Below are 24231 nucleotides of genomic sequence, written 5' to 3'. Positions count from 1 at the left end.
CATGTGCAAATGTTACGAGGGAGCATCTTCTAACACAGGTACGCCTAACGATTCGTATTGGTCTTGATATTATCTTATTAGACCTTCCTAAGAAAAGAACGAGTCAAATTTTACATATTTTAATTCGTTAAATAAGAGAGAAGTTCAACTATATATAAATTTATCGAAACAATATACACGTTAATTAAAATAATGAAATGTATTGTATTAGTGAACTATCTCGGTCAGAGATAACCTCGGGCTTGCCATCGCGCAACCTTTCAACGTTATCGTGTTTTATGTTTGAGCAATACATGTATAAAGTACGCGCGTCAAAAATTATCATATCGACAATTATAAATACAATAATTATCGCGCGTTGCTTCTCATGCGCGATGCTTTCTCCTCGTTATAGCCATTAGTGTAATTAAAATGATTTTATTTAATAAAAAAGATTTCTTTCGTATATCGTATATCGACCAATATTTCCCTAGTATCTCGTAGGTTTCAGAAAGAAATAAGCATCGATGATATTTCTGTACGTCATACCATTTAATAATTACAATTTAAATTATATAATTAGACGACCTTACACGTAGGGTGCTCTAGGTTACGTAGATGTAATAAGTAAGTATTTTTTTTTAGTTAGACTATTACGTATATTACATGGAATGAAATAACATTTGAGTGACGCTACGCGAACGTAATACTTGAGCTTAATTTATATAACTTGGATAGAACGCATTCTTTGCACCTGATACGAATAAATAGTAAATATCTGCAGTTTTTCCGTTTCGTCTCTCACGCCATCCAATTCGACTCCGCGAGTCGAGATAGCACGACTACGTATCCCACGCGATGGATCTCGTGTAAAAAAGTGATGCAAATCTTGCATTATTTGTGCACATCATTCATAGGTACGGAACGTGTTGTACGACACGCGGCGTAAACAACAAAAAAAAATAATAATAATAACGAAACAAATAAAATACAATATTAACACTGTATACTAAGTCATTAGCAACAGATTCACTCTCAATACAATAATAAAGATAATATCAAGAATTTCAATAATAATGATAATAATAATAATAATAATATAATAATAATAATAATCCTCACTATGCTTTATTTAAATATTCATATAGTGTACAAGACGATAACGAAAAAAAATATCATGTTGCACCTGGCAGCATTTTTTCTCGTAGAAAACGAATATTCTCTTCTGTATATTTTTTTTTATAGAATTCGTTGTAAAATCGCAGAGAATTAAATACAATTTCAAGATGGTCTGCCGTTTTTATTTCGATTAATTTTACGCAAAGTGTTATCTAATGATAATGAGTAGAGTTTTGTATTTATCTCGATTTAATCCATAGCTCAGCATAATTTATATAATGACAAATAAAAGGAGGAAAAATTTTCTTTCGTTAACGTCTCGTACAGTAATATAACGTCATTCGATATCCTGTGTGTTGTTATATATATTCAATAATTATGTACACAATTCAAATACTAGCCTAGTTAGAAGGTCTCTTCTTTATTTGTTTCTTTTCTCTCTCTCTCTCTCTCTCTCTCTCTCCCTCTCCTCCTCTCTCGCTTGTATCGCTTAGAATCTCGACATACTAAATTCCCTGTATTCTTCCGAATTTGCATCGCGTGTAAACGCGGTTTTATGACAATTCAATAAGCATTATAGAGCGGCTGTTTTCAACATTATTTTTTTTCTTTCTGTCGTATCACAAGATAATCAATTACTCGAATACTAGCTAATTAATTTACACACTCTTGCGCTCGCTTCCCGGATTAATTATTAATATTCGGTCTTTCTTATCGGATCCTTCGTGAGCGATCCGTGTAGAATAATACATTTCCTCCGTCACACATCCGATCACGCACCTGTACCGATAAATACGCGTAATCAGGCGGCACGTGCATGCACAATTTGCGTTAGATATACATGCGCATACATTGCACCATCGAAAAGTCAGACACACACACTCGCAACGCACACATCCGGGGTCATTTATCCCTTTATGCGCGAAACATCCCTCTTTTATTTAATAGTTCGGATTTCAACTAGGTTATAGAAACTAATTATGTTTCTATATGGATTAAAGTCACTATAGTTGACGCGCGAGAAACAATAGTGATTGATTTGTTGTTGTCGTCAATCGGGATAAAATGCTCGATGCGGTGGAATAAAAATGAATATTAGATTCTACGCGAGATTCCCCTATTATATCGACAATATAGGAACAACGTGGCTGCTCCAGGGAGACATTGGTTAGATTATGCTGCAAATTATGTACAAAGAGATGCTGGGCCATAGCTGTCCACCGTTTCATTAATAAAATAATATCGTAAGATTGAAAAAAATGAATATTATATATATATGAGCGAAATTCAATTTTAGAAATAAATTTGCGCGATTTGGAACACGCTGATAGTCTATTCTTTTCATAATTTCTAATGTATAATAATTATGTAAATCAATTGATATAAAAATATATCAATATTTATATAATATATTTTATATAATCAATTAATATATTTTATATAATCAACTAATATATTTTATATAATCAATTAATAATAATTATATAATTATTATTAATTTATATAATTATATATTAATATATTTTATATCAATTGATGCAAAAAATATTTGAAAGCGAAATACCAGATGTACCGGATGTTCTTGTTGATTCTGCAGTTATTTTAACGCCGCAATAATATTGTATTATTTTAATTATGTATAAGTTATGCTGTATGAAAATCCCATTGTTATCTTAAAATGCAGATAGTCCACGAATCTTAAAGCACATATATTTCTCATTTTTTTACAATATTTCATAAAACCAGCATAATTTATACGTTGTACATTTTTAAAGGTTATCTTTCCTTTCGAGACGAAAAATAATTTGAGTATCAACAGAGACATCTCTTACAAACCATTCCATGAAGATTTTAGCGTAGATTATGTTTTCTATTTCGAGTCGTTTGCGAAGCATTTTTCCAGGGACGAAAGGGATCAAACACAAGAGAGAATAATGTGTAAAAAAAAAAAAGAAAATAAATAAATATATTTCATCAGTAATAATTATTAATCTTAGGTGAAACAGTGCGCAGCCAGATAAGACAAGATAATTAATTAATTAATTCATTATTTGATTAATTAATTACTTAGACGCTAATTTCTACATCTTAAACTAGAGGATTCGGTCTTATCTCACCCGCTGAGACGGTCTCTCATCCGCGTTAGTATGAATATTTTTATAATCTCGTGTGCGTGAAGAGAGAGCCCCTCGGAGCGCGTCCAGTCTATTAACTCGGGTTAACACGGCGCTACGTATGCAGAAAATTTTGGCTTCCCTTCAACTTCGAATAGTCGTACGGTACTTGGCGTGTCCGCATAGGCCGAAGGTGAGCGAGGATGGAATTGCTTTTCGTCAGCCTGAGAAGGAAAGCATTCTCTCCTCTCCCGAGGCTCAGTTTCTCCCATCTTATACACGTAGGCTGACGACGAATCAGCACACGAATCAACATTATTAAGCGCGAAATAATTTAAGTACGTTATTAACATATACGGAGGGAGGAAGGATCGCGTCTCCTCTCGCGTTGTTGCGCAACAATCCATCTACAACCGACCATCGGCGTATTGCGGAATCGGCGGAACGCACCACGTGTCCTACTGGAAGTGAAGGCCCCTCGAAGGTCTGCCGGGGGGTTCGGGCCCCCGTTGACAGGCTTGGCGCAGGGGTCCGACAAGGCGGAAAAAGCCCTTAGAAGTTCTGCTCGCCGTACATCCCGGGAAACCGGACAGCGTGTGCTCCGAGCTCGGCGGGCGAGAACTCGTCCTATGTGGCCAAGTGAGCGAACTGGCCGGGGTGGGGCGCGAACTGGTAAGGGTGCCCGTACGGCGACATGTGGTACGGCACGATGTTCATACTCGCCATCTTGTGCTCCTTCTTCCATTTCATACGCCGATTCTGGAACCAGATCTTAATCTGACGTTCCGTGAGGCAGAGGGCATGCGCGATCTCGATGCGACGCCGCCTCGTCAGATAGCGATTGAAGTGGAACTCTTTCTCCAGCTCCAGGGTCTGGTACCTGGTGTACGAGGTCCTTTGTCGCTTCGTCTCGCCGTTCGCGTTTACCGTACCTGAAAAAACATCATTCCGTTATTTTGCGAAAAGCGATACAAATGTAAACTTTGTAGCAGGGATTTGTGAGAGGTCCAAGTTGGCGACAACAGAGAATCGTTATTTATTATCCTCGCACGTCTCGAAGTACTAATGTTATAATAACATTTGTACAAAATTAATTTACAGGTATGAAGTGAAACGTTTGAAAAATATCGTCGTTTTATTTTTCAAACGGAGATTTGATCACGAGCGTCGAGTGAAAAAGCGCGAGGGTTGAATAAAAAGCATAAAGACGATACATATTACCAAGGGGCCCAAGCGTGCAACGCGTGACGACCTCGTTAATTATTTCAACGAGTCTCGTGGTTAATGCCTTCGCCAGTGCCGCTGGATCGCGAACTGGTCACTTGGCAGCTGTTTTACCTATTTGCTTTGCACGCCTCGGCCATAAATAATTTTGCAACGCTATTATTACGATACTCCGCCTCTATTACACGGATATTTCCTTCGCAAAAACTGCCAACGCGACTGCCGAACAACGTTAGAAATGACCCTCGGCTCAGCCTCGATTCATTCGCAGTGTGACATAAAATGTCGCGTAAATCAAATGCAATTTGATATAATGCACCTCTAGTCTATTCTTTTTTTAAGTCTGAGATGAAAATTAGCAATTTGTCGCGCAAAAAAAATGTAATACCACATTCACCGTCTCCTAAGATTAGCAAGATGATAGATGTTTGTGATTCGCATAATGTATCGAAGATCAAATATTTTACGATCGAATTTGATGAAGCAGATGGCTCTTTATCGCTTCTACGACTGCTTGCTCTCTAAAATATTCGTGAAGCTTGCTTTTTTATAACGTTTACATCATTATATTTCGGTATAATCAATAATACCAGTAATTTCTACTCTCTTTCCCCCCGCTTTTTCCCAGAAGTACATAGAGGTTTCGGTTCGATGCTTATGCAGGTGCTACGCATGCAAAGGTGCCACTTATTCGTTTTCAGGTTCATTGTAAGCACAGGTCATTGCGGATATTAAAGAACCGGTTCATTTGCAGCTTTAATAAATGGCTATTAAAATAGCGCGGGACGAGGGGGAGAGGTCGATGAGTCGTACAGATAAAGATGCAGTCAAGTAGGAAGTGCGCGAGCGACAATAATCGCAACAAATTGCGTCGTTTGAGTGAACTTTTATTGATTTATACTTCCACGTATAAAAAAAAACGACGATAAAATATACAGCTGATCGTAAGCTTGCTTGTCGCGAATAAATAATATTGCCGGCCACAGTTTCTCGGAAAAGCTTTTGGCGTCTGCGATTATAGCCGGTATTCCGAGCGTAACATTCATAACGGCACGTTTAAAGATCCGTTCCACGGCTTTGAGCAACTTTGGCTGAGCACTTCCACGAGAGTGAAAAGCGCTTTCGCAGAGGACGGTAACCAACGAACGGCTGAACAGCGAAGCTCCTACCTACGGGCTTAATGACAGGACCCTTCGTCCGGTGTTATCGCTTTCCTCCCGATATAACACGTCGCCGGGTCGTGCGGCCTGACTTTTTAATAAATAGTGTTCTGCTTGTCTGGACACGCGGACTCGTTCGGTCTGCATATCGTTTATCCGGTGCATCTACCCGTTTTGTAACAAATGGAATTTTCTTTTCGTCCACTCATTATTGTACGATACTTATATTCGATAAAAGTATCTTGAAAATAACGCGAGAATTGTCAAATTTTTTTTAATTCTTTTAACTTGATTTATCGTTATTAAATTCAATTTTCTCAAACATTTTATTTTTTATTAATTATTATCGAGTTACGCGTTATTTCTTCGTCGATATAAAGAGATAATCTCTTGCTTTTTCTCTTTTCCCTCTGTCATACGAAATTGTTATAACTAAAAAATATTAATAAGAATGGATGTTTCTTTGACAACTCATCCTCGCGTCTTTTCCGATAATAAATTGCTATTCTTGTATCTCGTCGATACGCGTTGCTAGAGGAATGTACTCGGCGAAGACTCGATGAGAAAGTTCCCGACCATCATACGCGATTAAAGTATGTTTTCTTAAGACGCATCATGTTAATTCTTTCAACTAATAAACCACAAGAGAGATCTCGATACATTCCGCAACGCTTCGCGCCGAGATGTCTATAACAGGTTGGGAGATTTTTTTATCATTCCCGCAGAAACTCGCACACAGCAGCAATAATCTCGGAGCGATGCGATTACGTGTATGTTAAATCGCTGAATATTATTTTATATTCGAGACGCTTGTAATTTATTGTTTTTTTTAATGGCCATGCCTTTTAATGCATTAAAGTACCGCGGTAATCGCTGACCCGATTAAATTTCACGCGTGTCAGGCGCACCTGTTTAATTAGCATTTAGATTCTATCTGGCGCGATCTCAGTAGTTATTCTCGCACTATAAATTCTAAGACATCGAGGGGAGTAGGAGCCAATATGTTATTGTAACGTGAATTTCCGTAATCATACGCATGACTTGCGTTATATATCGCTTGGTAATAAATTTTGTAATCACATTGAATCTTAAGCGGATGCAATGAGAGCACTTCGTGCATTCCCTTTCATAAGGATGCGGAAGATTCTCCTCTTTACACTCTTTTCTTTCTTGCGAGCTTTCATTCTTTTCAAAAAGTAATGAAAAATATATTTTAACATCGCAAATATATCACACACAATCAGATAGAGGTAAGCGATTAATTATATGAAGCCGATGGGACGATATATTATTTATTTATTTTAAAATCCCGTGAGATTATATCGTTATCGACTATCAACCGCCTTGTAAGTCGATCAATCAAGATATTACTTGCTAAATAATATTATCTATTGCATTCATTATGCATGTGAATAATTACGGAGAAAACCAATGAAAAAGGAATTATTAAGTCATTAATTATTAAGTCTTAGATATTCAGAATTACATGATAAATTAAGAGAATATACAAAACAGATTTTCTAATAATTATTCAACGTCTTAATCCAAATAATATTAAATGCCGCTATATTGGAGTAAAATGTGTGCAAAATTGGAGCAAAATATGTGCAAAATTGGAGTAAAATATGTGCAAAATTCGCTATACAAATTTCGGCCCGAGACCTCCGACGTTTTAGAGAAGGAATAAAAATTGAAATAAAAACACTCTATCGCGCAATAAGAAATGCGCGAGCGAGAAGGCCCAGGGCGCATAGTCGTCGTCGTTGTAAGACTGAGGCGGGCTAAGCGCAAGGCCATGTCGTGTCACCCATCTCGATGTCACCTCGTGTCGTCTAGCCTTTTCGTGCCTCGCTCTTAATAGAACGCGGAGCGCGCATGTATTTGCACCGAACCCTGTACGAAACGTGTCACCGACTGCCAGGCTGACGACTGTCCCCGTCTGCCTGACTGACAGATCGGCTGGTTAAGTCTGAGTAACACGTGACTGGGATAATACCGTGCGACTCCATGGCGCGTTCACGGTATGCGTCTGATTTTGACCTTCTCGGTTTTTAATACATCTCCTCTCTCTCTTTGTCACGTGACCTTTTCCATCAAATGTGCAAGTTTTATTTATTATATGCGAGATGTTCCTCATTTTTCAAATCTAAGAGCTCTCGTGGTGAGAGAAATGTCACGCACAGAAGAAATTTTTTTCCAACGGAAAAATATATTCTTCAGGACGTATATTTAGAAGTTTAGAAAATTGCACGTATGCTAAGTTACATTTTGAAAAAGAAATTATCTTTATTAATATTATAAATTCAGAGTAAATTTTTTTTATAGTAGGTTTTATTAGAAGTTGATCATGTATAAATTTAATATCTTATTATTAGAAGAATTCATACGTATAAAGACTATATTTTTTAAATAACTATTAGTCATTATAATTGATACATATATCGCGTGCAAAAGCAATTCCGTGTAGTCTACGTAAATATTTTATGCAATACATTTGATAAGAGAATTAGTATATTTCATACACGTAATTTAAATAGAAAAATAATCGCTATTTTTATCATCCGTTTGCTTATCTATAAAGTGATGCGTAGGTGTTTAATACCGTGCCAATGGTAAATCGAAGATATTATTCATCGTAGTGTATTATTCGCGATAGATTATAGATTAGGTGTTGAGAAAAGAATTAAAGTAATCTCTCGTGATCATAACTGTAATGTATTACATTCCGTCAGTGTGAGTGAGTGTGCTACATGAGGACGGTGTCAATGTATGGGGGCGCATAAGCTCAGTATGTCGAGAGCAAGTTCTACACAAAAGTATATATAGAACTCTTTACTATTCCCCCCTAATTCCCCGTACATATCTGAGTGGTTATCTGATACGAGCTCGAGAGTACGACCGTATCAATTCTTTCCATCGGCGCGATCAATTCAACAATTCCAAAGAAACCAATAAAGATTTGTAAGTTTCGCGACGTAATGAACAGCGGGAATCAATTTTTTTTCACGGTCCCAATGAATTCTCGCGATTAAAAAGTCCGATTTTATTAGTCGATGTCTCATTCTGTAATTTTTACATCTTCACGACAAACCGGATCAGAAAAGAAAAACTTTTTAAAGAGATTTTCAAAAGACTACCCGCATTTTCAACGTGTTATAATTTTTTCAAAATCATATCTTTGATCAAAAGATTCATGATTCATTTACGAATTACGTGCAGATTCCCATAAAACAAGATCAAGATAAAAAAAGATGAACAATTTTCTGAAAATCTCAAAACTGTCTTAAACAAAAAATCATAGATAAAGAGAAATGTAATTAATTGCATAACGAAAAGAAACAATTCCATTTACAATGTAAAATCATGTTATGAAGCACGATGTTTAATCTGTTACGATATTCAACATCGTCTATATCGATATCGTAAAAGAAAAGGAAAGGTTCATAAATAACTCGAGCAGTTCACCATCGTTATTATGCAATTACGATTGCATCTCTATAGCTTAGGTGGTCTAAGGCTTCAAGATCTCGTGTTCGGCCCTACGAGAGATAGTGTCTCTTAAAAGTTGTCGTTGTTTCTACCTGGGATATTCAGCTGGTGGTATATCGTGTAATTGCTGTATCTCGCGTCTTCATTTTTTACTTTGCCCGAGTTCTAATGACAGGTTTGCAGTCTGTGTTTTCTTTAATCCACCGTTTCATTCCGCGCAAATTGCACGGAATATATTTGAAAACTTTAATATAATTCTAGTTTTACACGAATATGATGTATGTGCCCGTGACATTTGCAGTCTCAAGTTGATTCCAAGTCGATCTTTATCTCCAATTTTTAGAGCTCTCTCTTTGCAGAGATTTTGTTCATCTCTTTACCAAATTATTTCAACAAAATTTTACCTGTAGTCTTAATCTTTTATTTCATATAAGAAGCACATAAATTAATCAAAACACAGAAATTATGTAACCAAATGAAATGAAATTTAATGCCTTCCCTTATTGTAATCGCAAGTATATCGCATTTAGATGCTTAATGATGACATCAAGCATCAAAATTATTGTAATAATTTATCCTTTCTCAAAACGTAGATTCATGGTTATTTGCATACGATATGAAGATTGTAGAGTAAGATTCACTCACACATCAGTGATGATGATAGGAGATTATTCGATACACATGCACACATTTTTCATCTGGCTTATTGCCAGTGTGAATAGCTATAGTGGCGCTCGTGAATTTTCGTCGAAACATCACGTCGGATCCGACGATGTATAGCAAACTCGTAATCCACGCACAATTTAAATTTATCTACACGCGTGCGTTCCGTCAGTCAGCCTCCGTTCGGACTCGTGATTTGTGACCTATCCGTACTTGCGCAGCTGTACGACCAATTGCGAGCCGAAGATCGGTCTTCCCCGGACGGGAAATCAACGCTCGGGTCGCGCATTTCGACGATGAACGAAGGAGACCGAGACGCGGTTGATCGGGGGGAGGGCTGAGCTTCTAGGTGTCCACGATCCACCTGTTACCGAAACGTTCGAGACCTGTCGCCCCGAGCTCTCGGACCGCGGGATCTATTTCGATCGGTACAGCTGACACGCTCGGACCACACCGCGGAAAGTTGCCGGTTATAAATCTCCTCCGGAGAACACGGGGGCCTAGTCGCTTTCAAAAGGATCTATTAATTTCTGCCCCACTCGCGTGGAGCATGGAAATCCTTTTATTGGTTACGCTCAATCGTGGCACGTGGGGTATCCTTCTGCACGCTAATGAGAATGTCACGCGTTTGTTATTCTTACATTTGTGTGACATTTTGTAAACGTCTCGCCTAAAATTAATAGGGAGGCCCGATAAAAGTAGGTCGAGACGGACATATATTCCGTCACGTGGAATATAGTCGTGACGGAACTGGCAAGAATTTTTCTACGAAAATTCATTTACAGAGAGAGAGAGAGATGCGATGCTCGAATTGGGTCACCGGCATCTTCGCGAAGACGCATCCGTGTGTATGCGAGTGTGTACGTGTGCATCGGACAGTTATAAATAGATTTAAAAACTATTGCTTTTCAATCCGAACGGGATAGCAAGTGGTTTTCAAGGGCTTGGATTCAGTTGGAAGAGCTATACTGGCAACGAGGTGACGAAAGAACGAAGGGTGCGAAAATGGAGGAGTAAAGGGGATGCAGAAAAGGGGGAGAAAGAGAGTGGCAGCCTTGCTGAAGCTTTTATGCCGAAGTTTGCGCGGCGGACGTTCCGCGGATCATTTGTTATCTTCCACGAGAAAGCTCTCTGACGCAAATAGGTTTGTTTCTGGCCGCTTTAAACGCTTCACAATAATCCGCGCGGACTCAAATTCAATTAACGCCTCGTCGTCCCCACGTCTACCGTCCCCTCCTTACTCCACCTCCCCTGCCCCCCTATCCACCTTTCCTTCATTTTGCACTTTGTACTCGCTGACAGCATACAAAAGCCAGTACAGTCTTTCTTTCGTCTCTTTTATACGTGGCGCATGAACCATGAGAATATTGAGGTACGTGCCTCGAAGTCCTGATGACCTTGAACTCTCCGGACTGTCCAGCCGAATGCGAAGCGACGGGGTATCCCGTTGCGCGATATCGCGAAAAATTTAAATTGCACGTCTTTTTTTTTTACATCTCGCTGTTCAAATATTACGTGGACCAGGACCAAAGATATATGTCGATCTCTATCGTTTCTCGATAAATATCCGCGCCTCGGCTAAAATTAGATATTCTCCTCTTTCACTGGGTCATCTTCGAGGGAGGAAGGAGCAGGGGGGGAGGGAGAATTGATAGAGAGAGAACCGAGAATAACATATTATCCATTCTCTCGCCGCGTGGATTGCGGAATATTTGTGTACGCGCAAGAAACTGTCGGTCCCGAGGGGTTACTTTATACAGTCGAGTGAAAGAGAGCCGCGCAAGAGACGCGATCGCGCGCGTGTATATGTGGAGGAGGGATGGCGGACCTCGGGTCCTCGGATTGAGGAAGAATGGGGGATAGAGGCTACGCGTCTCCATCCATCAGACGACGGTCCCGACCGCCGCGTCCGACACACGCGACTCAAACCTACCGACAACCTTCCGAATGCATTATCTTCTCTCGAGGGTGCACACGCATATCGTTTGAACGACAGTTTTCTCGTCCGATCTCGAGCAATTTCTCATAAAAGCTTTCTTTATTGCGCTTTTATAATAGTATTAAAATTCTCTCGAGAGAACGTGTCGCGAGCGAATCTAAAGGGGTGAGCTTTAATTAGCAACAATTAGAGATTATCGGCTTCTGTTAATCTTGTTAATCTTGCCAGCGTAGAAAGCAATGAAGGATTAAGAAGTCAAACTTCTCTCAAACCTTGATGACCCACTGAGAGTCGAACAATGGCCCGCGTTTAGAGACTCTTAAACTGTTAATTGACAATAATCATGCGCAGGAATGTACCGCTATTGCCGCGCGAAGTAGACATCAGCGTTCCATAAATGTTCGTATGGACGCACACGTATACGTGGGACGTGCGTGTATTGGTTCGCGTGGAACGTTCCTGCTGCGGGAAAATTAATGACTTACCTTCAGCGGGAACAATACAGTCAGCTGCGACTCTCTACGTGTGTCTGGGTACAGTGCGTCGCGGTGATGCGAGCTGCCTAAGGTCGAACAAAAACACACGGGCGCGCGTATACGTGCGTACGTACGTGTACGTTTCGTTGCGTGTCACCTATGCGAATTGATTTATTCCCATCGAGCGAGCTAAAGGATAAAATGCAAATGTGTAATTTTTCTATACGACGTTACTTTTATATATTTCTATCGATGATACATCTCGCCTCTTGTTTTTTCGCGAGAGGTCAGATATAATTGTTTCGATAGCGATATGACGTGCGATATTTCTATCGAAAATATTAGAGGGATTATTATGCGAGCGAGATAAAAAAAAATAAAATTGTCTGGTGAAAAATAAAAAATGTTGGAAATCCAGTTCTCGAGCATCGACAGCTGCGACGAACGCCATTTGTTCCTCGTTTCGCGCGTGGCATTCGTCGTATCGAGCGGATAAATCTCATCGAGAGCGCGCGCGTGTGTGTCCCTTTTCCGGGCTCCACATCCTCTATGAATCATGCAGTACCTATGTTCCAGGGTTAGGTTGCTCCTCTTAGGAGGCTGTCCGTTTTGATCGTCCATGGCGTTCCTCCTGGTTTACCCCACACGAGCGATGCCGCAAGCTCTTAGAACGCCTCACGCTAGTACATAAGCCTCGCGCAAGCATTTATTTATGGTCCCGAGTCGTTGGAGTGTACCTAGGACCGCCTTCTACGCCATCCAAACACGTTTTACCCGGCGCATCAGCCGCGGAATGAAGCTGTTCCCGTCTGAAATCTATCTTCGCCCTTGATTCTCTCACAGCATAACAGTGAAAAGAGACCGCGAGCATGTAATGATCCCATTTCTCCATAATAGTCACTTTGCTCCAACTTTGTAAGAGAGAGAATGTTTTCAAAGAACATTGCTAGCGATAGTTAAAATTTATACACATACACAGGATTATATTTTTATCTAAAATCTTATTAAAAGAATCGTTATAACATTTGATTCTAAATAATAATATGTAAAATATAAAGGGGTATATTTAAAAAAATTACATCTTTTCTCGGTATATTTCTTATGTGATGGATTTCTCTGAAAGGCCTCTTTCCCCCATGTTACTTTCGATGAGTGGGACCGAAATAGTTGCAGTAGAGAGGCAAAAAAAGAAGTTGTATACCGAGCGTGATTCCGTGCGAGGCACTTGCCATGACAAAATAAGCGCTTGTACTTTCACGGATTGAGGCATCGGAATAATTAAGTAATTGAGGCGTGGAAATCCGTGTCGGTTCTTGAAAAGGTAAATCTCGACGGAAAGAACGGTGCCGTTCATATCTAACAGAATAGTGTGAGTATAATGAATTGCATCAAATTTTGCAGGAGCTGTTCTCATTAAGTTTGTATCAAGATTTTAATATCAAAATTAACATCGACACGTACGTTAAATTACTATGTGAATAAAGTTATTATCCTTCCGGCAATATATCAATTCATGTTTAATAATATTTTATTACCATTAATTATAATATTAATTATATTTACCTAATTTTAATTTTAATTTTTATCCAAGCCTTAAGCGTTAAACTTGTTTTGAGGATATTAAAAACTAGAAACATGAAACAAAATAACAATATGAAGGATAAAAATTGTAGAAAAATTTTTCTTCTCAAAATTTATTAATTTATTGAAAAGAGAAAAAAAAAGAGAGATGGAGATTAATTTAGATAAAATTATTTGTGAATATTTAGCAATTTATTACGATACATATATATATATGTATGTATGAAAAGGAGTCGGCGTTTTCTGACTAATGGCAACGAATGACAAATATCTACATGGAAGTTGCGCGGGATTTATTTCACGGCAAGAGTTTGTTTCGCGGCGACCTGAGCAAAACGGCCGAGAATTTGATTACATCACATTAGGCTGTACATTTTAAAAGGATGATGTAAGTGCACAGAACCGTTGATCTCGCGTGATTTATTTATCGCTGGCACGGCCGAGCTCTATGCACGACTATTGCACGTTGTATTGCAACTTGTGTATCTTCTAAATCGAGTTGTCGCGACGGACGATGACGCTTCTCGCACGATTCTTGCATTACCGCGCCTCTCGCAACGATCGCCTGCCGTGAAACGTACGTTGTTAATAATCGTTAATAATCATTAGCGAAACTCTTACGAGCGCGTGCATTGAGATCGCGCGATATTAATAACGTACGTGGGAAAAGCACGTGGAATCGTAGATACCACTTGTATTTTAATATAATCATCCTACCGTTATAAAATCTCCCATCGAAGAGAGATACAAGATTATAAAGTTGCATTCATTTCTCAAGATTCAGCAGATTGAAAAGAATCGGACTTTAAAATCTCCTATTATCCACACGACACACCTTCTGACACGCTTCTTTCGACGCACCCTCTTAATCAGTGCGGCGTAATCAGAGGTGCGTATCCTCGACAAATCTGAAGGATCCTTCGTGAAATACGACGTGGAGGGAAACAAAATACATACGCGATTATTTCCTTTACGTGGCGGGTTTTTCGGTTCACGTGTCTTGACAAAACCACGAAATAGTGTGTACGCCGCGACGTCGCCCTTACTACGCCATTCAGCGTTGGCTCGTAAATTTTCAGAAGAGGGAATCTTCCTCGGGGAGGGTTTGTCGGCCGAAAGGGCAGGACTGCAGGAGCATAAGGATCAAGGATCCCCGTGGCGACCGGGCCACGCAGCAACAGGCGGCCCACTTCGTCCTCTCCCCTTCCCCCTACCTTTCCCCCTCACCCCCTCACCCCCCCGGCACACATCCATTACCCCATCGGCTCATCCCGTTTGCACTAGGCGCTTGCAATGAAAATTTATGTCCTAATAAGTGATTCACGCTCTTCCCGCGGTTATACGCAAACTGCAGTACGGTGGTAATCTCTTCTCGTTCCGCTTCAAACGATTCTGTGCACAGTAATAGCAATCGCGAGCTTGCAGAAAATTATGAGTTTTATTGAGCCTTCAGATTCTTATCCGACCTGCATATTTTTTTTCGTGATTTAAGAGAGACGATTAAAATTATGCATACGTAACTATTTCTTTTGTCGGCCACTAATTCCGGTGAAGTCATGGAAACGATCGAAATATTTCTATTAACGATAAATTTACGAAATAGCACTATCTCGAAACGCGAAGAAGAATACGCAGGCCGAGCACAGACGGGCGTTTTTTTTTAAAGAAACGTGACGGTGGAAATTATTTTTGGACGGTGACGAAAAATTTTCTGAATTTCACCAACCTTAATATCTTGGGAACAGTCGTACGTCTGGACGGCGTGGATTGATTAAGCGTTTCGTAATAAAAAGATTTTCGTCGGCGTAAAAATGCAGTATGCTATGCGGTTAGTAAAACCAGTTCTTTGATGCGCGTCTTCGTATCTCCCATTCCTTGTTAGTGCGCCGTGACCGTACGTGCATGCATATGTTTGCTCAAGGCGTTCTGTACTTGTTTTATCTGCACCCCATATCGAAATCCGGTATATCGAGATTGCAGTAAACGAAAAGACATTTTACACTTCTTCGTCAGTTTAGCATGGGGCAGACGTACACCGGGTGTGAAATAGCGTCACAGGTTGTCGAATAAAACGGCAATCGAGAAGAGCTGAACGTAGTGTCACGGTTTATTTGAATCGTATGTGTACGTACATGTATACGTATGCTGTCCCTTGACAAGAAGATTGTTCCACCAACCATTATATATTTATGACGTGTAAATGTGTTAAGGGCATTAAGCGAAATCCAGTTCCACTGGTTTCACTGTCTACCCTTCCGGCGTGGGGGATTCGTATGTTGGGAATCACGTTGGTAGCCATCTATCAATCGGGATACAGAAACGTGCCTTTCCTCGCGGCGCTCCGCGCATCCTTATTTATGGCGGAATAATCGACTCGTAATTATAGACTCTGTAACGAAAACGACCTTCTGCTTATCTAAACAGGGGCTACGACGTCGAATCGTGCGCTCGCGGATCTCGAGTATTTCGGAAATAACCCGCACAACTGTTCATTTCGCACATCAATTGCATGTTTATTCGCATTTGCCCCTCATCGGATGATAACTACTTATCTCGAACCCGGCGAGATTCCCACTTATATCAAGGATGACCCACATGCTTGCGTGATTTTGCCGACAGCAAGGACGTATTTCGAGTTATTTTTCCAACTTCCGAAACAGAGAATGTAGTGTAAAGAAGATGTAAAAAACACAACTGTAAAAAATGCTAGTGTTGCCAGATTTATAAAAATATTTTTCTATTATTAATATATCATGATACAAATATCATGAAAAATTTTTACTAAATCAAAACAATTTTCTCTTCATATATCTTTAATAAAAATTAAAATAATAAAGGCTATGAAGAATATGAGATATATCTATTTTTTTAATATTTAACGAATAAAAGATATATCGAGGTAAAAACTTGCACACTATATTTGATTCAGCAAACAAAGCGGGAGAGAGAAAATATCAATAAATTAAAATTAAAATTAAAATCCCAGATATCATAAATTACGATTTTTTGTCATTGATATGCTTTAAAGAAAACTCATTGTCTTTTTTCGCAAGTGCTTCTATATTATTAGTTTTGTTTATTAAAAGAGAATGATTGATGCATAATTATAGTTCTATAAGAATAAGGCTATTTTTCTCCATTTATCTAATTATCTAATTCCTTTTGAAGTGTGTATGTCCTTTCTTTCTCTCTTATTTCCTCCGGATTATCTGCATGTTAATCGGCAATCATCTAGTGAAATAATTATTTGTGCAATGATAATCCGTTTAGATCTAGTTATTATAATCACGCGAGCGCTTTACATAAATTATTCATAAAATTAAGCTGTGACTTACGTTATATACCCACGCACACATACATGATTCCAATCTTACTAAAATATATGTGTATTAAAAAACTTTAAATTTTATTGAAAAAACGTATTTAGTAACATTTTTATTGATCAATGAATTTTATATTATTGAGATAATATGTATAACAAAGATTTTGTTCATTATTTGCGCATTATAGAATAATATAATGTAGAAAAATGTAAAGATATAGTAAGATTGTAATGCAATTTTTATTGTATGTGCAATTTTTAAACCAGATTCTCTCTTATTCGATTCTTTAATTATTGACAATAGTTTATTTGTTTAGTGCTCAAATGTTTATTTCTCAGCAGCCGACTTGAAAGGCGTCGCAACAACATTTGAACGAAATCTAAACAGAATGTCTTATGTCAATGAACACACATTATCCTCGACAAATTAATTATTTTCTCTTCAAAGTAGTTTAGTATCTGAATGTAATTTTATGATTTTAAGCAATATTTTCTCGTACTTTCCATAATCATTTAAAATTTATTACCCTTGATTGAAATTGCTGAGATGAATGGACAAAGAGATAACTTTTATAAAAGAAAAGGCATCCGCAAAAGAAAAATATATTTTGACCCAGATACACAATTGGAAATGTCAATTTTGTCGGCAAGACCAAGGGATACGGAGAGAAATTCTAAGATAGAGCTCATAAGTCAATAGTGCACTTGATAACTATTTCCAGCATGTGTCTAATTGTATGGACCATCGCATTCCATGCATTCGCACAAGATTTACGATTACTTGACTTTCACTCTTTGCTCCACAGCAATTACTCTCGCGTTAGGAGAATTTACAATGGCATCACTCACTATAGATCATTATTATTATTACTATCTTGTCTTATTTACTCAATGTTCCACGGAGTAAATTTTTCAGTATTTATATTTCATCTGCTTGAGACGAAGAGATAAAATCTATTTTCCATTACACTCTCATTAATCATCGGCGATATCGCCGTATTAATTATAATACGCCAACGTTCTCAGATTTCTGCATCGCTGTTGAAACATACGCTTCGTGGTTTACAGCTAAAATTCTTCCCTAATCGAAAATTGATTGAATTTTCCAAGTTCCTCTACATGTTATACATACATTACAATTTTGATATCACATCATATCTCTCTAATATCTAAGGTATATTAAGCGGCACGCGCGCTTCTCGCGAGATGAAGCTTATGCGAAATAATCTCAAGAGGCGGGAAAGAAAAGGGAGAAAAGGGGGGCGCGTAAGATGAGGGTAAAAGGATGCTACATTAACCAGGCGGACAATCTCGATGCGAGCGATCGGGAGAGAGGAAGCCGAAACATGTACAAGAAAGATCCGAGCGTTTAGGGGGGCAGAAGGGGGGCAAAAGGGGGTGAGGGCCCAAGCCGAACGGACCGAGGCCTTCGGTTCGAGCTAACCCGAGAGAGGACCAGAAGGAGAGAAGGCAACCCTCTTGCCTCTCTCCCCCTCCCTCCCTCCCTTCACCCTCCCGCGCGCCTTACAATGCAGCCTGATTTATGGCCCCGGGCGCACATACATAGAGTTACACACGATATCATAATACCATTAATTCTTCGTCAAATTCCCCGCTGACTGAATCATACTGGCCGCGCAGTAAATCACGCGGGGCGACTAATGTGAGCGCGACCAGCGCGCGCAGCGCGCGCTGTTTTATCTTCTTTGAGCCACGGGGGCAGGTGAATCCTCTAAGTCTCGGGCGCTGAATTACCGTTACCCGTTTCCTGGCTCTGGCCCTGGCCTGGCCGCACCCCCGCGCGCTGCCTTTCGGCCGAAATCGCGATTGGGATTCCGCACAGGACGTTTCGTACGTCGGCCAGTTTTGACGCGCTCATCGAGGCACTTAGCCGAGAGATTGGATTTATGTAAGCGCTATTTACTCGCTCGAGGAATTATTAACCAGTCCTTGTTTCTTTGTCCGGTGTACGCTTTGTCCGCTTTTTCTTGTTACGTTGTAAGAACGATGGCACGGCAATATTGTGCGCATATTGTTGATTTCAAAACATTTTACATCGATATTTTATTCACTCAATTAATATTTGCTCAACTATTATTTAAATATTAATATTTGTCGCTAAATCTTTCGCATCAGTCGAAATCAGATAATTATACCAAGCGCGTTAAATTTTTTTACATAATTTAATTACATTTAATTAACTTTTGCGATGATGATAGATTTATTTGCAATAACATATTCATGGATGCGAAAGCATTTTGCAATCAGTAATAATTTCTAACTTTATTTATGCGGGAGCTCTTTTTCTATAATTTTTCCATCTATCTTTTTCTATAATTTAGTATAATTTTTAGATAATTTTCATGAAAAAGCAAGATATTCTCTCTCTTCCTGTATTGAGCAAGTTCATCTATTAGTCTTTGAATATATGCATTAGTCTCTAATTAATTAACTCTATAATTATCACGCAATATTTCTGACGTATGTATAATGCATATCTTTCATTTCCAGGTAATATTTATGGAATCTACTTTTCTTTCACGTCAAATAGTACTTTGTTAATTGTTTCTCTTATGCAACGATTAGTTAATTTTAACTGTAATTTGAACAATGCAAGTTATTTATATAACTCGATGTATCTTTTTCTTAATCTTTTCTTAATATTTTTGCACAGAAAGTACGTTAGAAGAACGCGTTACGCAACTTAACGTCATGCTGTTTGTGATCAAAAATAAATGCCTACATATATGTATATATAAACAGATAGAATTTGCTCTTAAAATCAAGCGATGTTTTTTTTAAAAGTCAAGATTTATATTCCTGTTTATACAGCACTAAAATATACAAAACATAACGTATGAGGAGAGATTGCCGTTATTAAAATTCGATAGATTTATATAAAAGCTATAAATCGCATATATATTAGCTAATAATTTATTTTTATGCTTTTAATAGACGAGTTTTAGATGTGAAACAGAATAATTATGTGCGCTCGCAATAATATATTAGCTAAAATATCAAATCACATGTCAGAATCAAGTTTAAATTTAAAATGAAACAAGATTAAGTGTCTAAAATTTCATCCCAAGCACAGTTCTTTTTAATTAAGTAATTTGTTTCGCTTCCACTCGAGGACGAGGAAGCGGAAAACGTGCCTTAGAATAAATTAATGAAAGTCTCTCCATTTTTGAAATAATAACTAGACTTGAAAGATACGTACAATAAAATATATATGTGAAAAACGACTTACTCTGACCAATGTGAACCCTTTTCATCCAGGGATATATTTGTGGCGGGTTACTGCCAGAGGGGTTGCCCTTGTTGGACGAATTGTTACCCGTGCTAGATGTGCTGGATGTGGAGGAAGCGGGCGACGAAGCGGAAGATGCCGTTGTAAGCGTCGAATTTCCCTCGCCGACACCCCTCGAGCTACCACTCGGCGGTGAAGCAGCGGACGCGGCTACGGACGACCTTGACGAGCTGCCGGGCGGAGAAGTCAGCCCCGATGCGGCTTTACTCGTGCCAGGCGCGACTTGCAAGGGCGTCGGGCTGTTTCTCGAAGTGGACGTGGTCAGATCTTGCGGGGAGGCCACGCTGGTGGACGACGTCGAATCGGCGTATTTACAGCTGGACGTTGACGGGGCTGACGGTGCCGATGCGCTCTGCAATAGCGGTGTCGTCGGGTCCGCGTGCAACTGTTGCTGAGGATGATGCGGTTGCTGAGGATGATGCTGCGTCTGCTGAGCGTGCATCCCGTGTTGCTGCGACGTCGTGGTCGCGTTCAATCGCGGTTGCGGTTGCAATTGGGTATAGTCTATCATCCCGGTCGGTGCTGTATGCTGCATCCCCGACGCTGGCGCGGCATAGGGATGCTGAGGATAATGCTGTTGCGGTGAGTAACAGGGCGCGGGATAGCTGGTGGACGCCGCATTCGGATTGTAATAGTCGCCACCGGCCGGCGATGCCGCCTGCATCGGTTCTCCAGGCGAATTCGGCGTCGGTCTCGGCTGCTGCTGTGGCTGTTGACCCGCGTAGCATGATGCGAGCGAGCTGACGAACTGATAGGAACTCATTCTCTCCACCTTGTACCTTCCACCTATCGTCAACTGTCACTGTACCGATACTTTTGCACGTCTATGTTCCGTCATTCACGAGCGAAAACACCAACGACGTCGCGTTCGATCGATCGAGACGTGATTAAACAACGCGCGTACGCCGTCATTAAGTATAGAAACCCATATCATCACATCGATGACTCTTGCGCGTGACGAGAACGTTCGCGCGACATACGCGGCCGGTTTGACACCTTGTTCGTCGAACGATTCACAGCTATCACGACTTGCTACACGTGGAGAAACACGTCCCGAAACGATTCGATAATGAACGAGGGGTTCAAGACTAATAGAGAGAGGCGGTAGACGAGCGGCGGCAGGCGGGTCGAGCCTGAATCCGACCTGCGAGTCAAGTTTACGAGGGCCACGTGGGCCTGGGCTATAAAACTGTCTTCTGCTTCTTTACGACCTCGGCAGTCGCGATTACCTACAGAGAACTTGTGGGCCCACCGTGCAGTAGCGCGTAACAAACAGCTTATCGAGGTGTCCCATTGATGACGACTTTGTAAAGTGCCGAATGTATTACGAGGGTATTAAACACCTCGTAAAAAGCGCGCGTTCAAATTATTCGCGCGACAATTAATTGCGCTCCGATGTCACAGATGGTTCACTTAACGATAGACGACTCTGTATCGCGGTGACTCGTATACCCGTATCACCACGGCAGAGGGTGAAGAGTATATCGCGCGAGCGTTCGCCGTTCCTGTTGCGTGCGCGAAGGGTGACTGCTATCGTACTGAAGGCCCTCGTCACGATCCAACGGAAGACCGGTGTGTGCGGTAGCTTGTCACGTGCCCGCGCTCTCTGCGTGTCAGAGGAGCGCCTCGACCAATCCCTGCCGTTCGTCAAACCTTGATTGGTCTTTCCGTCGGCGTACGATTCTTCAACCCCGTTCCTTGCGTCTCCGTCGAGTCTCCGCTGCCGCTGGCGCTCGTCGTGTGGTGGTGTTGCCTGGCTGCTACCCGACGTGACAGGAACCGATGAGAGGGGTGTGCGTAAGAGAGAGAAAGAGGGCGAGAGAGGGGTCAAGGAGAGGGGATAGCACCGTCAGGGGGGCTAATGGAGAGATATTCGGGAGTTCTGAAAACCGCTGGTGGGGGAGAAGTATCTCGATCGCTCTCTCGTTCTCCTCTGCAGCCTTCTAGCCGCGACGTCACCAAGAAGCAGTCTTGCGTCCGCTCTGCGAGGGGGGCTACGCGCGCACGCGCCCCCTACTGTATAGCCTCGCGGTGAAGACGGATGAAAAAGAAAAGGGGTGGCACACACGAAAGCGCGATTGTTCTTTACCGATCGACCGAAAACTATTCACCCATTTAATTTATCGCCGTACCGCCGTCGACTTCATCCTCGATCGTGAATTCATCTCAGCTCGATCATACGTATCTCTACTCGATTAGGGGGTAGAGGAATGGTACGTAAGTCTCAAAAGTGCCAATTGCGGGCATAACGTAATTCGCGGAATCGCGAGTCGGCGATATGAGCGAGCGAGTAGAGCATTCACTTCCGTATCTTCTCGAGGCTGCGGAGATTGTGCGTCTGATCTTTCGTTAAAAGGCTCGCGATAGAATCGTGATCGTCGCGCGACAGGCACAGATCCAACCTGGAAGCGTGTGGTTCTCCAACCGCGACTAAGGAAGGGGCGCACATAAGTCAGCCCGGTGGTCGCGGCTGACAGTTTTATGAGAGTTTGATAGTCTTCGCTCGCTCGCTCCTCTTTTCACGAAAGGACAGGATGTTTGCGCGAGAGAAAGAGCGGCCTAGAACGGGAAAGAAAGCTATAAAGGGAGGAAAAGAAAAAGAGAAAGAGAGAGAGAGAGACACGCGCACTACGCACCACACTCTTTATTGTCCCATAAATTCAAACCTGTTGCCTGTAGTCGAGAAAGACAAGGAGGGAAGAGGGTGCACGGGGTAGAATCCTCTCCCAATCGCGATTCGATTGACGCCCCCGTTATCGTTCGTACGGCGAACCCGGACGCAACTCGTAACTCACTGAGCCGACCGAGAGGAGAGCCTTCGGAGTTGGCGGCTCTAACCAGAAGCATGTGTGACGTAGTAGCCAGTTGGTCAAACGGGGGGCAATCCGGGGTAGCAACGGAGGGGACGGCTGAGGAGGCGGAGCTCTCTTTACTCTCGTCGCGCAGATAAGATTTTAAACAAGTTCTTTACGACGTTAAGCAAAATTTCTTCAACATATTCTATAACAATGTATTTCCTATATTTTCTCTTTCGCGCGCGCGTCATTAATTTACGTATAAATTTTACCTGTATTTTTTCTAAAAATTTCTCTTCCTATTCCTAGTTCTCATCAATATTGTAATTATTCAAGTAACAAATCTTATAAAAAGGTAACATAATTACAAATTATAATAATCAAAATCTAGGTGTTTCAATTTTTCTATGCACATGTTTCTCTCACTTGTTTTTATGTTTCCATCATATTGACTTGTGGAGAGCTTACGGCGTTTAATTTGCGGCAATTAGCAATTCGAAAGGAAGAAGAGAGTTTTGAGTAGAAGCCGATAGTGTGGCAGTTGCTCGCCAGATGTGGTGAGTGCGGCCGTTCTCGTTGAATTGTGGCGCGCGCCCGCCCCCGGTCGTCCTACCCTTTCCCTCTTCTTCTCCCCACTTAATCGTCTACCCCCTCCGTTCAGACGAAACTGGCTATCTTTTCCACTTTGAGTCGTCGCATCTGTATACGTACACGGCCGCATAGCCCCCCACTCGCACCATGGCATTCGCCACTTCAGAGTCCGTGCTGTTTGTCCTACACCTACTATCACTTTAGACCTCTTCTTTCGCGCGGCTGATGAAAAATCGTGATCCAAGGACCGCTAAACGGTGGACCAAAGCTATTACGACACTCAACGATCAGTATGTAACTGTATCCATATGCATCATTGCATTTTTGGAGACTATTACTTACTTATAAAACACACGAATGATCTTAGTCTCTATTTTGATGACAAATACCGAAATATATTTTATTATCGCGGGCTTATTATATCTTATTTTAATTAATTATATCATCAAAATTAGAAAGAAAAAAAGGA

General features: G+C 40.7%; 1 protein-coding gene across 1 annotated transcript; it reads right to left on the bottom strand.

Moving 5' to 3' along the window:
• Positions 1-512: 512 nt before the first annotated feature.
• On the bottom strand, positions 513-23217 carry LOC145959943 (uncharacterized). The gene is made up of 2 exons (XM_083079131.1): positions 20317-23217; positions 513-4144 (listed from the first exon to the last, which is right to left on the bottom strand). Exons 1-2 carry the CDS (start codon positions 21137-21139, stop codon positions 3840-3842), a joined length of 1128 nt encoding a protein of 375 aa, XP_082935257.1. The 5' UTR covers positions 21140-23217; the 3' UTR covers positions 513-3839.
• Positions 23218-24231: the final 1014 nt, after the last annotated feature.

This window comes from Camponotus vicinus, unplaced genomic scaffold (genome assembly GCF_025532165.1).
Source record: "Camponotus vicinus isolate PSW18456_S1 unplaced genomic scaffold, iyCamVici1.0 SCAF_10, whole genome shotgun sequence".
In the NCBI taxonomy this organism is placed as follows: domain Eukaryota; kingdom Metazoa; phylum Arthropoda; class Insecta; order Hymenoptera; family Formicidae; genus Camponotus; species Camponotus vicinus.
Note: the sequence above shows the minus strand (reverse complement) of the source record. Positions and strands in the feature narration are given on the sequence as shown.

Coding starts and splice junctions, on each gene's coding strand:
- LOC145959943 (XM_083079131.1), bottom strand. CDS start 21,139: ATGAGTTCCTATCAGTTCGTCAGCTCGCTCGCATCATGCTACGCGGGT. Junction 4,145..20,316: donor AAGGGTTCACATTGGTCAGA/GTAAGTCGTTTT, acceptor ATGTTTTTTCAG/GTACGGTAAACGCGAACGGC.